The sequence below is a fragment of the Vicugna pacos genome, chromosome 3 (assembly GCF_048564905.1).
Source record: "Vicugna pacos chromosome 3, VicPac4, whole genome shotgun sequence".
NCBI classification, from domain to species: domain Eukaryota; kingdom Metazoa; phylum Chordata; class Mammalia; order Artiodactyla; family Camelidae; genus Vicugna; species Vicugna pacos.
The window spans coordinates 77199874-77220237 of NC_132989.1; the positions used below are offsets into that span (position 1 = coordinate 77199874).

At 35.8% G+C, this 20364-nt stretch overlaps 2 protein-coding genes across 4 annotated transcripts in view; both read left to right on the forward strand.

Moving 5' to 3' along the window:
- Positions 1–17424, forward strand: part of CENPK (centromere protein K) — a 55922-nt gene extending 38498 nt beyond the window's left edge. Inside the window, exons 10-11 of one of the 3 annotated variants that reach the window (XM_072958597.1) lie at positions 5218–5263; positions 17350–17424. In XM_072958597.1, coding sequence (XP_072814698.1) covers positions 5218–5263; positions 17350–17354 — 51 coding nt within the window. In that variant the 3' untranslated portion in view covers positions 17355–17424. Of the gene's footprint in view, positions 1–5217; positions 5264–14388; positions 14448–17349 lie in introns of those variants that run through there. The other 2 variants (XM_072958596.1, XR_012071427.1) reach the window with 2 other exon arrangements.
- Positions 17425–17612: 188 nt separating this feature from the next.
- Positions 17613–20364, forward strand: part of ADAMTS6 (ADAM metallopeptidase with thrombospondin type 1 motif 6) — a 254223-nt gene continuing 251471 nt past the window's right edge. Inside the window, exons 1-2 of the mRNA XM_015245058.3 lie at positions 17613–17728; positions 19888–20252. Coding sequence (XP_015100544.1) covers positions 17632–17728; positions 19888–20252 — 462 coding nt within the window. The 5' untranslated portion in view covers positions 17613–17631. The remainder of the gene's footprint in view (positions 17729–19887; positions 20253–20364) is intronic.

Genomic DNA, 20364 nt, shown 5'->3' on the forward strand with positions numbered 1-20364 from the left:
TCAGAAAAACATGTGCACTGAATACTGTGCAGGATAGATAAAGCTGAAATTACACCATGAAACAGTTTAGTAAAACTATAGAACATCATGGAGAAAGAAGAAAAAAGAAAAAATCAGTGCAGAACTGGTCCTGCAGGGAGGGAGTGGCATAGGAAGAAAGGCACCCTCGTGCTAGGACGCCCCCTCTCAAGCCAGGACGTCATCAGGGACAGCAGCGGAGCTTCCGAAGCTTGGAGGAGAAAGTGGCAGCTGCTTGACAGACAGAACTAAAACAAACTGGCATGGAGGGACCCTGCGATCCCCAGCCCCAGACATGAGCTAGCAGGGATGAGCCAGGACTGGCTGCTGGAGATTGGTGAGGAGCCCAGGCAGAGGGCTGGAGCCCACTGCACAGAGGCAGCCTCATGGGACTGGAGGACAGTGTGAGCTCTGGCAGGGGGTGTGTGTGGAGCAGAACAGCCTGGGACCCCCATAAAAAAGCACCACTGCCGTTTTATGTGTGGGGAAGGGGTGCGCAATGCAGTCACGCCATAGCTGCTTTCTCTGCTTGGCTCCGTCGTTGGTGTGTTCTTGTGAGAAGAGAGGTGGGGCTTGGTTATAGCCATCGCTGAGGCGGAGTTGAAAGCTGAATCTATATCCAGCGGCCCTGCAACTTCACAGGCAGGACTGAGATATGTTTACAGCCCTAGGCAGAGAGGGTGGATTTGCTCTCTCTGGACCCTTTGTGGACCCACGCCTCTGCTCACAGGCAGGGAGTGGAGTTCTGGTGCACAGTTGGGCCAGTACGGGTATTTACAACAGGCAGGTGAAACTTACAGTACATGGAGGTGGGGCTGAGGTCTGCACTAACCCAGTGGTGCACCACGGATTGAGGCTTGTAACTGCACACTCACTACGGCAGGCCCTAGTGCCTGACTTTGGTGGATCTGCCCAGGTGGTTCCTGGGGCCCAGAACCTGGGGGACACCAGAGTGGGTGGCCAACATTCCCACAGCTAAGGCTGGGACAAAGGCAGCATCAACAAAGAGTATTCTGTAAGCCACATAACAAGTGACAGACAATACCATTAGGGCACTTCCCAGTGGACAACTCCTGCCTACTCTTCTTCCCAGCTGAAGCACTCCAGCCCTGCCTATTACACATCATAGCTCAGAAACGGGTCTAGAAGCCTCTATTCCAGCAACAGGGGAGCAGACCAGGCCCCTTTCAAGGCTGTGACAACCATAGAACAAAAAAGGAAGCCCTGCTCAATAACAACAATCAGAGCATGCTCTGAATAAGACAACGCCAACCACATTCCCCAGTCAAAGGGATAACAGCCAACACACACAGAAGGAAGACAACCATCCATACTAAGAACAGTTATCACAACAAAAGTATCAGATGCACACAGTCTACACAGGAATGCTCCCATTTTAAATAAAAACAGATAAAACAGACTTTCAAGACAACAGTAGAAAACTGACACTCCTAAATCCATACAGTGAGAAAATATAAGTAAGTGAAGAAGCAGAGGAACCACTCCCAATTAAAAAAAATAAAAGAAATCCCCTGAAAGAGCAGTTATTGAAATAGACCTCAATAATCTACTAGATCATGACTTCAAGAAGGGAATGATCAATGCACTGAAGGAACTACAAGAGACTGTCAATAGAGATAGAGAATACTTTAAAAAAGAAATTGAAACTATAAAGAAAAGCCAATTAAAAACAAAACTCAATGACTGAGATAAGAGCCAAGCTAAAGGCAGTCAAAAGCAGAGGAGATAATGTAGAGGAATGATTAAGTGACTTAAAGACAGGATAACAGAAGTCACCCAATCAAAACTGCAGACAGAAAAGCAAGTAAAAACCAATGAGAGCAATATAAGGGACCTATGGGATAATATAAAGCATGCCAACCTACACATAATAGGGGTCCCAGAGGAGAAGAAAGAGAAAAGGAGATTGAAAAGGTATTTGAAGAAATCATGACTAAAAACTTTCCAAACCTAAAGAAGAAAACAGTTATCCAAGTACAGGAGGCACAGAGGGTCCCAAACAAGAAGAACCCAGCAGACCTACACCAAGACATATTATAATTAAGATGGCCATGGTTAAAGATAAAGAAGGGATTCTAAAGGCAGCAAGAGAAAAACAGTTAATTGCAAGGGAACCCCCATAAGGCTTTCAGCTGATTTTTCTACACAAACAGTGCTGGTCAGAAGGGAGTGGCAAGATATATTCAAAGTCCTAAATGAGAAAAGGCTGCAACCTAGGATACTCTATCCAGCAAGACTATCCTTTAGAGTAGAAGGAGAGATAAAGAATTTCACAGACAAGCAGAAACTAAAAGAGTTCAGCAATACTAAACCTATGCTAAAAGAAATATTGAAAAGTCTACTCTAAATAGAAAAGAAGCAGGAAACTATAGAAATGAGAAAACCATCATTAGAAATGTGATAACTACAGGGAATTGCAAGAGAATAAACATGAAGATATGAAAAAAAAAGACATCAAAATCATTAAAGGTGGTAGAGGGGAGCAAGAAAATAGATTTTTTTTTCCCTTTTCTTTTTTCCTTTTTTTTCTCTTTTTTTTCCTTTTTTCCCCCCATTTTTTTAGGATGTATTGGAGCCTACATAACTACCAGTCTAAAGCAAACAGATATAGTAAGGGGTTAACACACTTGAAAAACAAGGTAACCACAAATCAAAAGCATATAATAGTCACAAAAACTAAAAAAAAATTAAGCTAATACAAAAGAAAATTATTGAACCAGAAAAATAGCATATGATACCACTTAAATGCGGAATCTTAAAAAAAAAAAAAAAGGACAAAATAACTTATTTACAAAACAGAAACAGACTCATGGACATAGAAAACAAACTTATGGTTACTGGAGGTGGGGAAGGGAATAGGAAGGGATAAATTGGGAGTTTGAGATTTGCAGATATTAATATATATAAAATAGATAAACATCAAGTTCATACTGTATATAGCACAGGGAACTATATTCAATATCTTGTAGTAACCTATGGTGAAAAAGAATATGAAAATGAATATATGTAGGTTCATGTATGACTGAAGCATTGTGCTGTACACCAGAAATTGACAACATTGTAAACTGACTATACTTCAATAAAAATATATATTAAAAAAAATAAAGAAGCCAATGTTTTTTGCTTTTTTTGTAAGAAAAAATTATAGGAAGTAGGCAAAAAATTTCTTTAAGAGAATGCAAAGAGTCTAAAACATAAAAGAACAAAGAGTTAAAATTGACTATGTTAAAATTAGGAATTTCTGTCTATAGCAAAGGAAAACACCTTTAGAGAGCGTTAGAAGGCAGCCCAAAGAATGGGAGAAATTATTTACAGTATCTATATCCAACAAAGAAGTCAAATCTGAGATATATAAAGACTGTCCCAAAATCAATAAATAGAAGACATTCATTCCAATTAAAAATTATACTGGTAAAAAAGACTTAAGAGACACTTCATAATAGAGAAGAAGTATCTTGAAAATATTTTTAAAATAAAGGAGTAAGAGTGTCTTAGTTTGTTTGGACTGCTATAAGAAAATATCACAAACTGGGTAACTTGCAAATGATAGACATTTATTCTCAGTCCTAAAGGCTGGAAGTCTTGAGATCGAGATGGCAGCATGATCAAGTGAGGGCCTTCTTCCTGGTTCACAGTGACTTCTCCATATGTCCTCACATGGTGGAAGGGATGAGGGATCTCTGTGTGCTCTCTTTTATAAGAACACTAATCCTATTTACAAGGGTTCCACCCTCATGACCTAAGCACCTCCTAAAAGCCCCATCTCCTAATACTACCACACTGGGCATTAGTATTTCAACATATGAATTTTAGGGGGACACAAATATTTAGACCATAGCAGAGAGGAATTCTAGTTTCTGACTAAGATGGAATAGACACACTTCTCCCTATTCCTCCTGCTAAGTGCAGCTGAAAACTTGACACGTTATGAAAATATTAAGAAAACTGAAAAGTAGACTGAAGAGGGCACACTGGCTAAGGAGTTCGTGAATTGCAGTTCTATTTAGTAGATGGAAAAGACAGAGAAATAAGCTGAATTCTGTTTATGTCTCATGAAGTTTGTATTCCCCATCAGATACAATGAAATAGACATTTAGATGGAGGAGCTGTTGACATATAGATGATTTTTAAAGCTGTGGAAAAAGGGTGCATTAATCAAAGGAAAAATTAGTTGACAGGGAATAGAATGGGTATCAGGAATGGGCATTTAAATATTTAGTGATTGAATAGAGGAGGAAGGACCATTAGGGGAGGAGGAAAACTAGAAAAGTATAGTGTCAAGATCCTGAGGGAAGAACATTCAGCATTTCCAGAATTTGAGAGTGATCAACTGAGTTGGATGTTGTTGGGAGTTCAAGAACTACAAAATTGACAAGATTTGGCAACATGGATGTCTGAAAAATCATTATTTAGATTTCACTGAGTTCCCTTATTTGAAGCCCATAGCACTTACAAAATATGTCACTAAGTTATGTAACTTATTGCAATTTTTCTGTAACCTTATTGAGGAAAGGAACATTGCCTTATATTTTTATACTTCTTTGCCTTTTACACAATGCTGAAGAGCAGGCATTTGTTATTGGCATATCAGGGTCTTTGCTGTTAGCTCAGTGATACTCTTTGCATCTTCTCCTCCTTTTTGAATATTAGATATTTGTATAGTAAAGTTATAAACCATTGATTATACCCACTCTTTCCTTCTCAAGTTTTAAAAAAATTCCTGCTATTGATCTCATAGTCTTAATAAGAAAGTAAATAAGGAAAGAGAGGTTAAAATGAAATTATTTTTTGCCCCTATCTAAGGTAAAAATTTTGGGTATAAAGACTAAAATTGTAAGGTAAAATTTAATACATGAATTTTAATTTGCTTTGCTCACCTGTAGTGTATCATTATATTGGTAATTGCAAATTTTAACTCTTTTTGAAATTGCCAGATGAATTGTAATAACAAATCACAGTAATCTTTCTTTTTTCGCCTTTTTGTAAAACTGTAAATGATACCAACTATACAGAGATTAAAATAATAGATACCTATGTACACTTGATACCCTGAATTGGTAGATGTTAACATTTTATAATAATTTATGTTGTTTTGTTTTTCAAAGAAACTTTTACAGATTTTGTTGATGCCCACTTTGTGCTCTTCCTTAATTCCATCCTCTCCTCTTTCTCCCCTAGGTAACTGACCTTCAAGATACTGTACGTTCTCCCTATGCATACTTTGGTAAGTTTGATATATATATATGATGTTAAAAATAATCATAATTTTAAAATTTTATAAATTATACATTTCCTATCCCAGTATCATGTTAAATTTTATACATCGTACCCAGTTTGAATCATAATATATCCTATTACAGCATTTCAACTTAATATGTAATTTATCCACATTGACATGTGTAGATGTAGTCTGTCATTTAACTGCCATATATTATTCCATTGTAGGAATAAATTATAACTTACTTTTTTCCCAATTGATAATCATTTAGGTTGTTTTCAATTATTCACTGCTACAAATAGTGTTGCCATGATTATTAATGTGGATTCTCAAATGCAAGAATTTCTTAAGATTAATACTTAAAAGTGAAATGGCCAAGTCAAAGACTATGCTATTCACATATTCCTCTTTATTAGATGTTGCCAAATTCTTCTTTTTGATGCTTGCCCTTAATTTACACTCCCGTCAGTGGTATATCAGATGTCCAGTTTCCCCAGTCCTCCCAAACACTTGATATTTTCAAATTTTAACATTTTTGCCACTCTGATGAAAGAGAAACATTTACATTTCCATGATTCCTAGCAAGACTGAACATTTCATTTTTCATTTATTGGTCATTAGCTTTTTTCCTCTTGTGACTTTCCTATTTATGCCATTTTCCTTTTTTTTTTTTTTTTTGGCCTGTCCCTTATAGATTTGTGAGAGATCTTTCAATATTCTAGATATTCATTATGTCTCAGTTATATGTGTTGCAAATTCTTCTCCCACTTTCTGGCTTTTGTTTTTACTTTTTAATAGTTTTAAAATTTCCATTTAATAAATTTTAACTTACCAGTCTTTTCCTTTATGCTTTGAGCCTTTGCACCTTAAGATATCCTACAATAGTCCTTTAAAAGATTAGTAAATATTTCACCATATCAAATTCACATCCAGTCTCATTGAAAGAATAAAATGTTTTGTGTAGAAAACGTATTGAATTTGGTTTTAATGTGTTAAATCTGGTTTTAATGTCTGGGAGGTAGAATTCAAAATTTATCATCTTTAGAGATAGTCACCTGCTCCAATTTAGTAACGTCAAGCAAGCATAAAATCAGAATTCTTCATCTAATTTTTTCTGAAAATACAAGCCAACAATCTAATTTTAAGAAATGCCTTAATTTTTAACTTGAAAACATTAAATTTCATTCACTTGCTAATATATTAAAAATTATAAGGTAGAAGTTTATTCTTATCTCTGAAAGTTCCTTAGTCCCTATTCTTTGGCACTCAAACTCTCCTGCCTTTCTGTTTTTCAGTTTCTGAAATACATACACATATACATGCATACTTACAAATTCATTCCTCTCCCAAATTTCCATTTTTTCCTTCTATGATTTTCTGAAAGGGCCTGTCCACTTAGATTTAATTAGGCTTCTAAAGACTGATAGCAAAGCTCTTTTTTAGATGTAAGTAGTGGATTTGCTATTTACTCTACTTTGCACATAAATCTTCATCTCTTAATTAAACAGAAAGAGAAGGAAAGCTGGAGGGAAAAGTTTTCAAAGAGTAAAGGACTGGTCATATCAACTTAACTTCTCTCAGGGTTTGATTTAAATTTGTTTCATTTAATTCAATTTCAATCCCTGGTACCGCCTCTAAACAAACAAACAAACAAACCCAATTATCTCCCCCAACCAAAAAAAAAAAAAAGAAAGAAAAAGAAAAAGTAATAATGCCTGGATATTACACTAAAGCATGTACATGCTAACAGAAGTGCTACACATAGTATTAAGATGGCAAGATATTAATATAGTATTTATATTACAAGATAAGAAGTGAGGAGAAACCAATAGATTAAAAGAATTACATGGTTACATGGGTAGGTTCCTTTGTGAAAATTTATTCGACTAAATACTTTTCATCAAATTATATATTTGTGTACTTCTCTATATGAATATTTTACATTAATAAAAAGTTTTTTTAAAAGGAACATACAAGATAGATCAACCTAATTCAGTATATAGATCCTGGTTCCAATAGAAAGTTTTTTAAAATCTGTATTTGCAATTGAGGAAGTCTGATTTTTGATGAAATTAAGGAATTATTAATGTTTTAAGAGTAATAATAGTGGTATAGTAGTGGTTATTTTTTAGTCTTTATATTTTATAAATACAGGTAAATATTTAGTGGACTCAATGAAATGCTACCTGGGATTGGTTTCAAGGTAAACCAGTGGGGTGGAACAAGCAACAGGGTTTGACACTTGTTGAAACTGGATGGTGGATACATTGGGGTTCATTGTACTATTTTTCTACTTTTGAAAGTGTTTGCATTTTATGTAACACAATTAAAATGTACACATACGCACAAAAAGTTATTAGCCCTTCATCAGTTCTCATGCTAATAATTTTTCACCCTTACTCATACTGTTTTTCTTACCTCAATCATTTGAAGGAAAGGAATCTGTTGGAAATTTTTCATTACTCTGTTTAGACGCAGGATGGCACTCTTTGAATAAGTAATTAGCCAAAGTCCACTTCTCATTGAGTAAGCTCCTTTCCTTTACAGTACTGCTATTTCCTAGGGCAGTTTGTCTTAGTTGAGAGTAAAAACTTTTCAGATGGTTTATATAGATGATTACTACTCATATCTTTACTTTAGTTTTCTCTTCTGGCTGTATCTATCTACTGCTAGTTTTTAAAAAATTAAGGGTAAAGTTCAACAACTATTTAAAAGGTGGTTTGATGCAAAACCAGCTCTGTGCCCACTGTATTTTTGCTGTTTACAATTATTGCTAAGAAATTAACCATCTTGTGTATTTTAATGCAAGTATCTATCTATGTATCTATATCTAAATAGCCCCATATGAATCATCTTTATTTAAAACTGTCAATTCCAACCATAGGACATATTTCTACGTTTTAAATGGCACTGAGCCAAATACTACTGATTAAGGTCAAGATGAGGACTATTGACTGTGGACAGATGCTTTCCCCTTTCAGTCCTCAAAGAAGAATGGAAATAACTCTATTCTTGGATGTCCTCAGTCTGATTCATGCCTTCTTTTAGCCAACTATTCATGTATTCACCAGAAGAATTACACCTACTACCTCCGGTGTAGGAAGGAAAAAAAAAAAATCGAATGAGCAATAATGTTAACAGAAGCTTGAAACTTAAGAGCTGGTATTCAGAAAGGTCCTTCTCCCCACCCCCTTCCCTCCGGTCCAATTCCCCTTTCTGGTTCTGGCCATCGGAAATTGACTTGGCGTTAACTGCGGACTGGAATTTCAAGGCGTCAATTCCCGCCCCCCTCGGGCCCACCACCCCCCCTCGGAAACTCTTAAACCTCTGCCTGCCCTATTCTCTACTGTAGAGACAGATAAATGATGCAGCAGATTACACCGCTGAAAGGCAGCATTTGTCCTGAGCTATTTTCACATTTTTTCCTGTTTCCGATTTGTGTGCCAAACTTTTGTTTGCTTGCTTAGGACATGGATAACATATTTGGGTATGCTCCCCACCGTTTAATGCCAGTGGCTTTCTCCCAGCAAATGAAAGTGAAAGTGCGACGTTGTAGCTGTGTTTTATTCTTAAAGTATGGACTGGCAGCTGGTGTGTATGGAGTGGTGGGGAGGGGGCGGGGAGGGTGGATTTAGGAAGCTTGAAGAACCAGTTTTGAGGTTTTGTTTATCTTGAGATCGCAGCAGGATTCCTGACCACCCCCCTTCCCCTTTTGGGGTCTGACTTCGGTTTTATTTTCATTTGGGCAGTCACTGAAGTTTCTTTTCATTCAATGTACTGACTTTAAAAAAAAAATACAGTCCTCTTGTAGCTTTCCCCGGTTGCACTTTAAAACACCATCCAGTCTCACCCTCATCTGGAAATAATGCAAGCTTCTCTCTCTTCCCCCGCTCCCTCTCCTCCCCCACTTATTCTTTTTCTCTCTCTCTCTCTTTTCTTTTAAAGCTCCACATAACCTGAAGTCGGTAATCAGATGGAAAATGTGCTGGTCTTAGTTTATTTTAGTCTACTCTCCCTTTTGGTGACAATTTTATTTGTTGAGATATATAAAGACAACACAGGCATTTTGTGCACATGTAGCTACCGAGCCTTGAAATCTGCCAGTGATCGAAGTTTGTTGTAGTTTCCCCAAAGACACTGTTTATGTGCAACTTTTAACATTTCTGTTGCGTTGATTTTTTGAAAAATACATGGAGAAGGGCACCAGAGATTTTAGCAGTGACATTAGTTCATCTAAAGCCATTCATCCTCCCTCCCCCTTCCCTTTACTAAGAAACTAATCACAAACCAGGCTAGAATTTCTAAAAAGAGGTTAGAGGAGGAGGAGGAGGAAAAGAGGCGGAGTGGGGAAGGGGACTGAGGTTAGAAGGGCCAGAATTTCTCTCATTCACAGGGTGGAAAAGTTGACATTGTCTAAGCCCTTCTGAATGGCTGGTAGTTGGTTACCCCGATTGTACCTCTACCTCCCCTCCCCCTCCACGTGACGGCCCAGGACACATGCGCACCCGACGCAGCCCAGCACATCTGCAGACTGACGTCAGTGTGCTCTGCCTCCGAGGAAAAGCTGCCAAAATTTTGCTGCAATTCAAGTTGGCTGGGGGCCGGTAGTGAGATCTAGGGCTACTTCAACAAAACTTTGCTGCCCTTCCTGCTCCTCTTGTCTTCTTTTCTCCTGATACCTTTTGATGCTCTTCACATGTTATTTGCATAGCAAAGGCACTAAAGCTGTCCAGGAAGAGAGGGCACCACTTCCACCCCCATTAAGCCTTTTTTTTTTTCCCTTCCTTCCTTTCTTTTTTTTTTTTTTTCTTTCCTTTTTTTGGAGGGGGGTGCGAGAGAGAAAGGGGGTTTTGCAAAGGCAACATCTCAGGATGATAGCCTGGATGTATTGAAGGCATCTCTTTTTCTGCCAAATCGGAAAGTCCGTTCTCTAAAGCCCGGGTTAGTCAGACTATAGGGTTTTATTCTGGCTGCAGAATAACTAACTGACTGCTGTGGCTTTGCAAAGGGGGGCAGAAAAAAAAGTTAAAGAGGAGAGGGAGTACGTGAGTCGTCCAGTGCAATCTCTATTGTTTGAAACTTACTTTTTATCAGAATTTGAAGATGAAAACGGTAAGGAAGACTTCACAATATTCAATGAAACCGTTTTTTTTTAAATTAAAACTTGTGCTTTGCTTGTCTTCCGAATAACGCGTAGAAAACTTTTTTCTGTGTCTGTTTTTTTTTTTTTAATGGCAATGAGTGAGCTTGACTGAACTCATTTTACAGATAGAAATCTTTTAACTCCAGACTAGTCGGGGGATGGAGAATTCTGGGTCTTGCAAATATTTTATGATGCGAAAAAGATACGTTTATTATACAAATAGACGTGTTTTGTGAAGTGTGACTTGATTATGATTTTTGTGGTCTTTAATCACCAAAAAGTAATCGGGAAAGTAATAATGATGTGTATTTGAAACTGATTTCCAGTTTTCTTAAAGAAAAACCTTCTGCATTTTATAGTTTCAAGTCAGTGTCTTAAGTAGTCAGACAAGTGCATATTTTATGCCTGGGCTAGAGGGCAGAATTAATGTGCTAGCTATAGCCTCGATGCTCAAGGATATGTTAAGCTCTTAATAGGCTAATCAAAGAGATGGAAATGTGTGTTTTTGATTTACTTTTGGTCACTTGGGACGTGCTAGAGTCATAACCCTCCGGAGCCTTGAATATGGGGGTATGTCTGTATATATGGTATATGAGATCAAAGTTCAGAGATTGGTGGGGGTGGGGGTTGTGCTGGAGGGGTTATTGGAAAGCTGCCTTGTGATAATGTATACTACAATTCCTGTCTTTGGTAATTTCTTTCCTTGTTGTACTGGAGGCAAAGAGAGCGAGAGAGTGAGAAAGCGCACTGAGAGGGAACAAGAGAGTGAGTTTCTTACTCTTGTTTTTATTTGAGCTGCCGGTGCAACGCGTTTGGGCCAAATGCCAACTGTCTGGGTCACACGCGTTTTATCCAAATAGATTTAGCGCTGCTGTCTGGAAATGGGCTGCTGAATGTTAACTTTAGGATCAACTCAACCAGGGCAGCTCAGACTGTTACCCTCTGTCTGGGTGAAGTGGGATGGGGGGGCGGTGGGGGGTGAGGGTGTGCAAAACGGGGGCAGGAAAGGGAAAACTGAACCATTGCTTGGAATTTTTAAAAACATTCTGGAGTGTGATTTTCAACATATTCTTTTATGTTCAAATTTCTCATACAAATTTTCTTTTCTTCCTTTTTCTTTCCTTTTTAAGCTTATATTGATTAGACTGAAATTTAGATGTGTGAATGACAGTTCTCAAAATTCATGACAGGAAAAGATATGTAACATAAAACTGGTATAGTTGAAAGGAAATTGAGAAAATTATTTTTGGAGATAATTGTTTTCCTGTGTTTCACCAAAGTGGTAGCTGCAGTTCTGGTTTATATTAATTTAGTGTTTATATGTGATCACTGGTGTTTTGGATTTTTGAAAAATAGCTGTAGAGGCAAATACGTTGATTTCAAACAAGTCCAGTTTCATTCATTTCTCACAAATGGCAGCAAATGAAATATATGTTGTGGTATTAATATTTTTGTGATTCTCAAGGGGAAAACCTCTAACCTCAAGACCTTAAATATTTTAATACTTTTCATGTCTGGGCCAATACGTGTAAGATTAATTGCTACTCTTGTCTACTCTTACCACTTCCTCTTCATTTCCTTAGCAACCATTGGTAGCTACTAGTGGTTTAGCACAGGCCTCTATGCCAGATCTTACCCTGTGTATGCTTTTTGTGAGAGAATAAAGAGAGGTAACATATTAAGAGAGTTAACAGCACATTCTTTGGAGCATTTTTTGGGGGGAAGAGTAAAAGATGGAAGAGATGGATAGCTCTTTTGGTTCTACCAAAAGGCATAGTTGATTATCAACATTTTGAGCTAACCTCAAGAGAAAAATGTGTTTCTATTTTTCAGGAGAGAAGTTTTAATACAGATAACATATATTTAACTTTCCATCTGGAAAAAAAGTTTGGGACTACATTTAATTTAGGGCTTGATTTTTATAGAATAATATTTTGTAATTTTGCTTTTGGCTCATTACCTTTTCTTGTTAGGTAACTTTTGAGTGTCTTTAACTACATCCTTCCTTGGTAACCAATCTCACAAAATTGATGAATGACCTGGAATCCTTTGTACTTCAAGCCTTGGCATATTGTGGGTGACAATAAATATTTGTTGGGAGAATAAATGGAAAATGAGATGAGAAGTTAATTTTCACATATAAAAATTAAATAACCTGAAGGAAGCACAGTATTGTTGCTTCCTCTGTGAAAAAAACGAATCAGCTTTAAAAGAAATAACCAGACTTAAGATGGATGAGAGAAGTTGAAAAGGATGTTAGATGTGTTCTTTAGCTCCATAATAATAGTTCATGGGAGGAAATCATTACCTTGGCTACTCCTAGATCATTTGAGTGGGAAGTAAAGATGATAGAGGAAAAAGACAAGTAAGTACTCTTCAACCAGGGCAGACTACTGAGGGAGTCACTGAAGCACAAGTTGTCTGATCTTATTTCTACTTAGCTAGTTTAGCTTTGATTCATGGAAGCAGGTAAATGATCCCTTAACTTACCAGTAGGTGCATTTGTATTAGGGGAAAAAAAGCATATGTGAAATCAAAGTAAAATGCAAGTTCTGATTCTCTTTTCAAATTTTAAATAGTTGTAAGCCCAATTATCATGACTTTTTCTTTACTGTTTGCTCTGAAAGAGAGTATAACCTAGTTGGTCGATTGATTACATCATCATATTCAGCAATTCCACATTTTTAAGGGAAGGAGGAACATGAAGCTATTTTTTGAAGGAAGGCCTTTGAAAAGTGATGACTCAGATAAGCAGAAGAAGGGGGCTCATATTTATGTAGCCATTAAAATGAAATGTGTGGACACTTTACATCATGTGTAATCTAATTTAATCTCTCAACAAGTCTTTGTAAGGTAGATAACATTATCATGGTTTTAGAGATGAGGAAGCAGATCCAGAGAGGTTAAGTTGGAGTCAAGCCAGGACTCAAAGCCTTTGTGCTTTCCGCAGCATAATCTACCATACTATTTAAAGAATTAATGCATTATGATTTTGGGACAATTGTGTAGTATTTTAATGTTCATCTGAATTTTGGAAACCATATCTGGGAAAGCTAGTGCCTATGTATATTTATTAATGATGTCCAGATTAACCTCACCAGTAGGTGCGAGAAAGTAGGTTCTCCCACTTATTTTTATTGTGTACATGACTAGCAGTGGTTAGATATGTTAATTGTTATGGATTGTAATTGAGCTTAAGCCAACTCATTTTCTTATTGTAAGTTTCTTCACTGACACTGGGGCCCTGAAAAATGTGGAGTGGGAAGAGGGTAGTGAGAAAGGAGAAAGAAATTCAAATTTCTTGAGTGCCCATGTGCCAGGTATCATACATAGTGGTGGAACCACGACTGTAGCTCTGGTTTGCTTAACTTCAAAGCTCCTGCTCTTTCTATTATACATCAATGCCCTTCTTACTACAGGTCCTTAAAAGAACTGTTAGTTTACTTCTGGCCAAGTAGTTACATACTACTTTTCCTCTCAATGCCACTGACTTACTTATCTTGAGCATTTATAGGACAGTTCTAGTAATGGTGAGAGTGGGAGTTAAAAAACTGTGAAGAGCAGAAAATTTCTCAAGGGGAAAAAAAATTGTTCCCTAAACCCAGCTAACTATATTGTAAGTTTGTCAGTTTCAGAGCCCAGGAAAATTGGAAAAAAGAATGAATGATTCACTACAAATCTATCATCACTACTAGAAAATTAACTCAAATGTGTTAATTATATATTCCTCTTTAAGTGGAAGATTAAATTATATGAGGGGCTCACTCAATGTCAGACAGTTTTATGCAAAACATTCAAGTAATCTGATAAATATTAAAACAATGAAGAGTAAGTGTTTATGAAGCAACAATTATGGAGTAGCAGATTGTAGGTAAGTAGGTTGGAAAACAAGATAACTGGATTATTTTCTTTACAACTGACACTTGAACAACACAGGGTTGAGCTGTGCAGGTCTACTTTTACAAGGATTTTTTTTTTTTTTCAATAGCAATTCTGAACTACTACATGGTCCTCAATTAGTTGAATCCCCTCTGAAGGAGCTATTCATGTGGAGGACCAATGATAAGTTATATTCAGATTTTTGCAGAAGGTCAGTGCCCCTAACCCACATTTGTTCAAGAGTCAATTCTACTGTTATTAAATAATGGTGTGATTTAATCTCTTTAGAGTTTTTTTTTTTCCTGAGAAAGGATATATAGTGTCTGTTGTCATTTCTAAATCATCACAGAAGTAATTTTGAGATGAAGTAATTTTTTGTATCAAGTTACTTAAAACTGTTCATGTTAATTAACCTGTGTCATTTATGAATATCTGATTGTATGCAATTGCTACTAAATATTTAAATTCGAGTAGCTAGAAATGGAAGTGTGATGTAATACAAAGAATTTTGACTTTGGAGCCAGGTAATCTTATGTATGAATTTGGGCTCTGCTGTTTTTGAGCTGTGTGGCCACTATGGGCTTCAACTTCTTTATTTGTAAACTGGCAGCTGTATTAGTTATCAATTGCTGTAAAAAAACCAAAAACCAAAAACCAAAAACAAAACCATGGACTTAGCAGCTGAAAACAACACACATTTATTAACTCACAGTTTCTGTGATTTCAGGAGTTCTGTGGTTGATGGCTTAGCTCTGTGTTGTGTTTCAGGGACTGTTGCAAGGCCACCACAGTCAAAGCGTTGGCAAGGACTGGGGTCACCACAGAAGGCTTGAGTCGGGAGGGTATGCTTCTAAGTTCACATATTAGCTGGCAGGATTCAGTATCTTGTAAGCTATTGCCCTGAAGGCCTCAGTTACTTGCTAGTGGTTATCTGAAGGCTGCTCTCAGTTCCTTGCCTTGTGAGCCTCTCCATATGGCGACTTACTTCATCAAAGCCAATAAGGAGAGACTACTAGAAAGGTGGAAGTCGGAATCTTTTGTAATCTTATCATGGAAGTGACATCCCATCAGTTTGGAGGTATTCTATTGGTTAGAATCAAATTACTCAAAGAAAGAGGATGGATACAAGGGCAAGGATATCAGGAGGCAGGATCATTGGACCATTGTAGATTCTGCCTGATTCAGGGGCAATAATACCTACTTTACAAGATTTTTGTTAATGTTAAAAGAAGTAACGTATATTTAAAGTTCTCTTTATTTTTGGTCTAACCTTAAACTACCTTTCTATTACCTGTTAGTCTTCTGCACAATGACCAAACTTACTATTACTACTTTTACTGATACTATTTTCCTTTTTTTCTTGCTATCTAGACTTTGTGGAATCTGTTTCTTTAATTTGTTAGGATTGCCCCCAGCAACTGGACTTGCGAAAGTACTTCCATCTTCCAGAGCCTATCTCAAATGCTACTTTTTTTCATGAACTTTCTTCACTCATTCTTATTTGACTTACAACTTATCCCCCTCATCTGATCTCTAACACCTTTCATAACTTTATTATGGCATATGTCGGTCTGTCCTAATTTTTCCTTTGTTCCTTAGATTATGAGCTCCCTAAGGACAACGACAGTAACTTAATCTTTTCTTATCCCCATGTTGGCATAACATCATTTAAAAAACATAGTAAGACAATATTTGTTGATTAATGGATTAGTTTTTCCAGGTTGAGCAGTTTAATAACTTGTAGAGACAGACATAAGAGACTAAATGATTGTGGTTGTAATTACCAATATTTATAGCACTATAGGGAATGAAGTATTCCACATTTGTTAATTTTACAATCAACCTTAAATATCCTTTAATATACCTAAAGTGACTGTATTTTAATCACTATTTATTTATTCATTTACTCATTCTTTTTTTCAACCAACCAATATGGGATTATTATATGATAATACTATATATTAAGGATTTGGGATGAAAATCTTTCTATAATATCTTTTGTGTACTTCTCTATCATAGCAGTAAGTTATCTTATTAGTAGTAATTTAACCTTTTATTCCTGACTCAGGCATAGTGTTTAGAATATCAGATATTGAACTGTAACACAGTCATATACACAATATGAACTGTTAAGCTATATAAGGGCCATTTGCCTCTATCCCAAACTGTATTGCTTTGGGGTTCTAAAATTATTTTCTAGTTTTTCCTCTTCTTTTGTCACTTTAATGCTTTCAGAGAGCTAGTTTCTAATCCCATTATTTTTTTCTTTTAAAGTGCTGTATGCTGGGAAGTCAGGTAGCCAACTACGCTACTGTTTTGTATAAAATGTGAATTCATGGACTCTGAGTGAAGTTGTAAGTCGAAAGGAGAGTACATAAAATCTGTTGTGATACCTGAGATGAATTTTTAAAAATTCTTTTCATAAAATTAATTTCTTTTTTTACAGTTACATTCTAGATTAAATTGTTTCATATGTGTTGCTTATGACTCATATAAGACTTCCCAGATAGAGTCCAGGGTTACTGTAAATATGCTTCAACTTTTTAGAAGTTTAGTTTATGCTACTGTGTGAGCTTTCACAGACAGCTGCTCAGTGCCACTGTGTATTTGTAGATGTACTCTCTAAGAAAAAAATGATAAGTGCCTCATAAAGCAACAAGTCAGTCTCTGGATAGGAGAGTACTGAAAAGCATGTTAAGGAATGAGATCACATACTGTTTATCACTTTCATAAAATGAACTCTGTGAAGTCAGCTTGTTTTTTATTTTATCAGAAGGAGGTTAGATACTTGTACAATATCTTCAAAGTTCTAAAAAGAGAATTTTTATGATTCCCTTTCAAATTCCATCTTTGATTATTAAGTAGCTCTGGCATTATCCTGCTAACCATTTAGTTTTCTAATTCTGTGTTTAGTCTTGTGAATGTTTATTTAAATTACAAATCACAACATTGATCTGATTTAATTATATTATTGTATAGTATATGTCCTTTGGCAAGCATTCAGCAATATAGATCTGTCCATTCAGTATATTTTTCATTTACCTTAAACTTTTTTTGTTTGTTTTTCTAGGTTAGAAAATGGCCGTACTTTCATAGCTAATCAGCTTAATGCTCTGCTTATGAAAATTTCACCATCTTTTTTTTTTTTTTTCATTTTGGATTGAGAAAATGAATCCAGATATAGAAGAAAGTATGGGATGTTGGAAAAAAGTACCTGTTAAATAGTGGAACATCTAATAACTCATTCTCAAGAAGTTTTAAAGAAATAAAGTTGTTATGCTTCGATTTTGGTATGGTATTGACTCTCTAGCACATAGGTAGCCCTCTAAAAAATCATCCAGTTTTCTAAATTATGGAAATTTTGTGGAAGTCGTTGACCTGGATTTTGAGCCTCATCATGGCTTCATCGGAATTTCATAGTGACCACAGACTTTCATACAGTTCTCAAGGTAGGATTCCTGCTTTTGAAACTGACAAAAATATTGCTATTAATCTGACGAGAAAAGACTAAATATTTAGGTTGGGTGAATGTCTTCTATGGGATATGCAGTGGTAGGAGTAGAGTCCTACTGTGTCAATTCAGTGCTAATTTCATAAGTGTTAAAGGCTTTAAGAGTCTGTCTACTAGTGTTTCACATCCACTGCAATTTAGGGTTGACTGGTCTTTCTTAGAAGATAGACTCAGGACTCTTCTTTTGAATCCTAAACTTTAGTAGGCTCACTCATTCCTAGGGTTTATAGGCAAGGTATGTTCAAAAGGAATCCAAAGGTTTGTCCTGTAAAAGCAAGAAGCCAGACAAATTCTGATACAATATCCTTCTGATATGGACCTTTAGTGAAAAAAAAAAAAAAGTCTCCAAACTTAAGAACTCTGATCTAAGGAGTAAGAGCTGGATTAAAGAGTAAGAGTTATAAGAAGTTTAACTTTTCGAATTTGAATCCATAAATCCCTATAATTTTAATACATAGAATTGAACTTAATATCATAGAAAAGATCTTAACAGAGGTCCCAGGAAGGGAAGGTCATTTTGTTTTCCTAGGTCAGTCTAATTACAGAATTATTGAAAGCATACCTTTTGGATTTTCCTCTCATGAATGTATAGTAACAGATCATTTTTTGGTGCTAATGAGCCAGATTTTCAAGGCTGTTACAGATTGATGTAGAAATCCAGAAGTCCATGTGTACAAAATGTGGCTCTCAAGGTAGATCAACAAAGTCAAAGCATTTAGTATGAACTTTTATTTATAAGAAGTGAAATAAATATTGTCTTTCATTTTTTTTCCCATTTGATCATGGTTTCATGGGAGTTTATATTTGTGGATGAACTCCATGTATAGATAGTGAAGTAATTTGAAGACATTTGGTTCTTTTTTAATGGTAAACTTAGGTAAAGGGAGATGTGATTAAGGAAGTAGACTGGTAATATTTAGTACGCCTAAGTGAGGAAAATATATTTAATAGTACTTTGAATTTTTTTGTCAATGTGATGATTTTTAAACAACTTTATTGAGGTATAATATACATACCATATAATCAACCATTTAAAGTATACAATTCAAAGGTTTACAGTAAATTTGTAGAGCTGTACAACCATCATCACAATCAATATTAGAATATTTTCATCACCCCCAAAAGAAACTGTGTGCTCATTAACAGTCACTCCCAATTTCCTTCTAAACCACCTTCCCTGCCAGCCCCAGGCAACCTCTAATGTATTTCTGTCCATAAAGATTTGCCTATTCTGTATATTTTATATAAATAGAATCATGTGACTGGTTCTTTTTACTTAGCATAGTGTTTTTATAATATTAGATAATGAGTTTTGGTTTTGAAGGCAGTTATTATGGAGGTTCATTCATGCCATAGCATGTATCACTACTGCTTTCCTTTTTATTCCAGAGTAATATTCCATTGTGTGAATATACCTCATTGTATTTATTCCTTCATCAGTTAATGAGCATTTGGGTTATTTCCTCCTTTTGGCTATTATGAATAATGCTGCTGTGAACACTCACATACAAGTTTTTGTGTGGCTATATGTTTTCATTTCTCTTGTAAAGATACCTAAAAGTGAAATTGCTAGGTCAGATGGTAGGTAGTTCCATGTTTAGCTTTTTGAGGAACTGCCAAAGTGGCTGCTGTATTTTACACTGTGACTGATAATCTAAAAAAAAAAATCACCAAGGCTATAGAGATTCTATATAACCTCCTTTGGATAGCTTTTATAAATATATTTTATCTGAATGAAATTTGTTCTTTTACATGTGTACTTTTCACTGTTTTTTATTTCAATATAAAATATTCATATTTACTGTAGAATTTAGCCCTTAGAATTAATGTTTTTAAAATAAATTTAAAAAAGAAAAAAGCCTTTTAAAATAATATTATTTTAAAGAATGAAATAATTGGAGCTCCATTCATCTTTAGATTTTAAACTTTTACTATTTCATTTTTATTTTATGTAACATGTTTTGTTCATACCTCTCATGTAATGATGCATAGTTTTAACTGATATATTTGTTATTTATACTGCTACTTCTTTGTTCTGTTAAATTTTCTTTTCTTCCATGTGTTTTTTTCTGGATTCTCTGCCTTGTGACTACAAAGAGGAATTCCTGACTTATCTAGAACACTACCAGCTAACTATTCCAATAAGGGTTGATCAAAATGGAGCTTTTCTCAGCTTTACTGTGAAAAATGATAAACACTCCAGGAGAAGACGGAGTATGGACCCTATCGATCCACAGCAGACAGTATCTAAGTTATTTTTTAAACTTTCAGCCTATGGCAAGCACTTTCACCTAAACTTGACTCTCAACACAGATTTTGTATCCAAACATTTTACAGTAGAATATTGGGGGAAAGATGGACCCCAGTGGAAACATGATTTTTTAGACAACTGTCATTACACAGGATACTTGCAAGATCAACGTAGTACAACTAAAGTGGCTTTAAGCAACTGTGTTGGGTTGGTAAGTAGATGTTATATTTTAAATTTCTGATGGGGAAATAAATTCACAATGTAAATGTCTTTCTCCAGATTAAAAAAATATAAATGGTTTACCTAGGGATGGTAAAATTATT